The sequence below is a fragment of the Montipora foliosa genome, chromosome 13 (assembly GCF_036669935.1).
Source record: "Montipora foliosa isolate CH-2021 chromosome 13, ASM3666993v2, whole genome shotgun sequence".
In the NCBI taxonomy this organism is placed as follows: Eukaryota; Metazoa; Cnidaria; class Anthozoa; order Scleractinia; family Acroporidae; genus Montipora; species Montipora foliosa.
The window spans coordinates 42,638,650-42,643,649 of record NC_090881.1 but is presented as its reverse complement, the minus strand read 5'-3'; the positions used below and the strand labels follow the sequence as shown (position 1 = coordinate 42,643,649).

The following is a 5,000-nucleotide window of genomic DNA, read 5'->3' as shown; positions in this document are numbered from 1 at the left end:
GGATTTGCCAGAGCTGCCTGGCTGATGCAGCAAACATACATGATGCTGGGGATGATGAACTTGACTTGAACTTACCTGAGGAAGAAGAACAAACTGATAACTCAAATACTGTAAATCATGTCTGCCCAGTTTGTTGTCTTAAGAGTATCCCTGTGAATGGAGAACATGTTTGCACAGTCTGTAAAAAAGCTGTCCATGCTTGGTGCAGTAACCATGAGGACATAACAAGTTCTGCAGACCTAATTTGTAATTACTGCATTTCAGATTAATACATGTACTGTACATTGAATTTTAATTACTGTTCACAAGGAGAAGTTTCACCACATGGTCACATACAGCTGTAACTAATCCCAAACATCAAATTGACAAAATCATAGATTCACAAGGTGTTAAAAACTTTAATACACCAGTCCAAGAAGTACATGTATAACCTACAAAATGCTTTAATTGCATCATGTAATATTTTTCTACATGTAGAAACAATTTAAGAATGTTGGATGCATTTTCATTTCTACTAAGTTAGACATGGAGAAAAGTCAGAGTTATTTACACATTTCTATATATTTTTTATAGCCACTTATTGTTTAGTATTGTTTTGTTGATGCATTTTTTATGAAATGTTATGAAAATGTTGTATGAACATTCCTGTTGCTACGGTTAATTACGCACATTTCTAATAGCAAATTTCAATTCCTTAATCAATTTAACATTATGTAAATACAACTTGATTTGGAAATATACCGGTATTTCATGATAATTTAAACAAAATTGTTTTGTACAAAAAGTAACATTTCATTCACTCATGGAAGGACCTCCATTCAAAGAAAGCCAAGTTCATTAGATAGCTTTTGTGGGGACTGTTCAATCTGAAATAGAAAATGCAATGTATTGCCCTTATGCCTTGAAATACACAACGATGTCATATATGTACAGTGTAGTAGTAGTTTCCTATTTCATTGACATGTTAACAGTTCTCAAATGAACCTGCCCCAGTCTCTAAACTGAATATGTGGTCACCTTGGCATACTTGTAAATAAAAATATCAAACACAGAGTGGTGGAAGCAAATTGCACAATGCACAGCAGACACGAACAATATCATCAGCCAGGGGAAGCAGGGTAATAGGCAGTTCATTTTTCAGAATAAGAAAAACTTTGAGCCGTCCAATAGCTTGTTCAACATAAATTCTGACATTCGCAATGTTTGATGTCTCTCTGACATCACGTGGTAGCATTTGCATAGATGATGCACAACTAGGTGGAATGCATAATGTTGCCATGTGCATCATCAAGTCCTCTCGGATTTTAAAACCTCTGTCTGCCATGACTTCATCGTAAGGCTCAATCATTTTTAAAAACCCACTATTCCTTACAATAAAAATATCAGATGCCTTGCCTCCATAACATGGTGAAACATATGAAATTGCTCCATTTGGGGTGATGGCAACAAGGACTTTGAAAGTGTAGTGGTGCTTGTACTCAGTCCATAGTGTTTCTGCCAGGTCAAGGCCACTTGGAGTTTCTGTGAAGCACTCAAAACAGTCAATTACACATCTTACTTTGGGATAAAGCTTTTTAAAACAGTATGGGAGGGTTTTCTTGATCTGTTGTCGACTAGGCCACACAATTAAAAAGGAGAGTTCCTTGGACATGAGCTTAACCCAAGTTATAAAAACACTACTGACAGTGGAAGCTGACACATGGAACCTGAACCCCAAATCAAAAGTTAGAAGAGCTAGTCTTAGTTTCATAAGAGTTAGTAAAAACTCCTGTTCAAGTCGAAGCTTCCTCTCTGGCCCAGGTCTTCCTTTGAGATAGCCAGTTGCTAACTCAAAAGGAGAGGGAGGTTGAGACGATTCTTTTCTTGTTTGTTTTCCACCCCTCCAATATTGCATAAACCGAGCCTTTGGGCTCAAATAATCGAACAAGAACTCGAATGCTTTCGGTGATGGCAGACCTGTGTAGACTTTTACTTCCATTTCTCTTGTCAACTGTTCGAATTGCATTGGAACTGAAACGGAGTAATCTGCATCTGCTTCCATTTCTTCATCATCACTATCACTCTCCTCAGGATCCTGCTTTGACTCCTTGGAACTAGGGAACAGGCTTCTTGCAGAACCAGCTTCTTGTAACTTGTTCGCTTTCCTTTTCTTGGGTGATTTTTTCTGCAGGTAATCCGAAACAGTCATAAAAATAGACGGAAAATCCGTTGTAGGGTTTTCAGGAGTTCTTCGTCCACATGGGAAATGATTTGAACACACGAAAGTCCCACTAGCACCAGGGGAAGGATTGAAGGAATCACTTCGAGTCTTCGCCACTTGTTTTCGCCATATTTCGGCAAGTTTAGGGTCGGTTGGCCACTTGTGATATACTAAATTCTCCACATGTGATCTGACAAAAGCAAGGTCAGGATATCTTTTATCATTATCGCAAAAACCTACCGCACAACGAGCGTGTTTTGGCATGTTAACAGATTATTCAGCCGTGTCGCCATTTGCATTTCATGCTCGGCCGCGCGCTTGCCCCAGTAGTTTTGCACCCCCGGCAAAATGGCGGTGTTAACCTTGAAAAGGTCTATTACCTGGTGATAAATAACCTTGTCTTGGAGAGTAAATTTTTGATTTTCCAGAAACAATGGTCAACCTCTGAGAGTTGGGCAATTGTGATCTTTGTGTTGAATTCGCACATTTCTTATCAAAATTTATAACAATTGAAAGAAAAAGAAAAGTAACAAAAACAAAAACCCGGTATCTTGGCATCATTTGACACAGATGCTTCACTGTTTCGCGAGTAAACATGTCGCGGTAACTTGATCACTGCGCCCGCTGAATTAGTCTCCTTCGCAGCCGTTATTAGGGTCGTCACGCAACGCTCCTCCCCACTAACGGCTGCTCACGAGAGAGACACATTCCTTTCCCTAAAATTGACCAGTAAGAAACAGGCTTCCATATTCTGGAAACCTGGTCCAAGTCCCTCTCCATTATTTGAAAGCAAACGTGGCGGATCTATCTTCTTCTTTTTCAAAAATGTGTGAACAATTCAAATTTATCGAGTTAAACAGGCATCAAAAAGAAGCGATTATATCTGCAGTGCTGAAGAAAAAGGACGTATTTTGTTAGTTTACCAACTGGCTTTGGAAAATTTGTCATTTTTCAAGCTCTATCTATGGTATTTGGCGGCTTCCCTGGCGAGTCTGGCCACATTGTGATTCTTGTTTCGCCTTTGCTTTCCCTCATTAAGGATCAAACCGAACGCTTACGACAGGTAGGTTTATCCTGCATAAGTCTGAGCGACGCGAGTACGCAGGGAGAAATAGATCTCGTAAAGGAGGATTTTATTCGGTTGTTTACGCGACGCCAGATCGGCGTAGCAACGTACATTCTATTGGTTCTCAAAAACAAAGGGAAAGGAATTTGTCTCTCTCGTGAGCAGCCGTTAGTGGGGAGGAACGTTGCGTGACGACGCTAATAACGGCTGCGAAGGAGACTACCGCTGAATTCGATGTGCGATTTACTCGGTGGAGCCAAACTTGTACAATTACAACAAAACAACTAAAATCTCCCAAAATGTTTTTCGCTGATGGTAACTTTTAATATTCGTGGTTCAAAATTAATGTTGTTATAATGTCGTAAATTTTGTTACCGATGGCAAAATATTTTATTCTCGATCGACCGTCCTGAAACTTCCTTCTGCTCTTTTTAAAAACTGTGTATCCATATTTATTTACTTTTACATCAATATTTGTTTTGCATAAAGCAAGCTTACAAAATCTGTATCTTGCTTGGTTCGCATTTGCTAGCTAGCATTAAAATGGAATTTTCGGACACCGGACAGGGATCAACTTCAGATTTAAACTTTTGTTTACAAAACTGTCAGGTGCTGTCAGTGCACGCTTACACTTGTGGTGAAAAGAAGTTGCATGATCAACATGTCAGCCCAGAAGCCAATGTTTCTCGATTCCCTTTTATTTTCTTCAATCTCTCTGGGTTCAGTACTTTGCTAGTAACCACATGTCTTTTCAAGGGGCTATTTATCTAAGACTTCTACCATGGCGCTACAATGATAGACAATACCAAAACAATATCGTGTACTGTTAGACCTACATACTACGCAAAGACAACTGTCAACATGTCATCCCAGAAGACAATGTTTTTCACTTCCCATTTATTTTCTTCAATCTTTCTGCGTTCAGTACTTTGCTAGTAACCACATGTCTTCTCAGGCTACTTACCCAAGACTTCTACCATGGCACTACAATGATAGACAATACCAAAACAATATCGTGCACTGTTAGAGCTACATATTACGCAAGGACAACTTGAATCTCCTGGAAGACAACACACAGCTCAGTTGACATTATGGAATAAATCGCTGTTACTTCAGGACCACACGTAAGCTATGCGTGTCAACTTTTTTTATAGAGGACAGGAATTACTTCTTTCTGACAAATGATTAATTAATAGGTAATAAGGTAATAAAGTAATAATCTTTATTTCTTAAGATAAAAATACATATCCTAAGTTACAATTAATAAGAAAGAAAAAATATATATAAACTCTAGAAACCATTTACATATCATATTTAAAAATTATTCTGTTACTAACAACGTTCTTAAATCTGTCAGTGTGGATCCTAGGGACCGAGACTGACGTATTTCTAAGATTGTACCTCGTTTTCTTTTCTTTAGGTAAAAACTGGAAGAAAGGACATTCGGGGTCGTTCGATCTTTTTTTGTAGAGTGTCCTGTCCGCCTTCTCTAGCAAGTCCCTGATATTTACATTCTTGGACGTATACTTTCTTTTCATACACCGGTCTAAAAAATTCTGTATTACAGAAAGGTCAGAATCTGAGGCACCATAAACCGACAGAGCGTAAGAAAAATTTGGTAAAACTATTGCGTTAAAAAGGTGATCTACTTCCTCCTGGGACATTCCTTCTTTACGTAAAGATCTTAATACGAATAATGACTTGTTCGCCTTAATTACCTTTGCGCGCACGTGA

The 5,000-nt window shown here is 38.6% G+C and overlaps 1 protein-coding gene across 1 annotated transcript; it reads right to left on the bottom strand.

Annotated features, from left to right (window-relative positions):
* Positions 1-1,042: 1,042 nt before the first annotated feature.
* Positions 1,043-2,464, bottom strand: LOC137981986 (uncharacterized). Its single transcript, XM_068829006.1, has one exon. The coding sequence runs from the start codon at positions 2,462-2,464 to the stop codon at positions 1,043-1,045; it is 1,422 nt and encodes a 473-aa protein (XP_068685107.1).
* Positions 2,465-5,000: the final 2,536 nt, after the last annotated feature.

Bases quoted from the DNA above. Each gene is read 5' to 3' on its own strand.
- LOC137981986 (XM_068829006.1), bottom strand. From the start codon at position 2,464: ATGCCAAAACACGCTCGTTGTGCGGTAGGTTTTTGCGATAATGATAAA.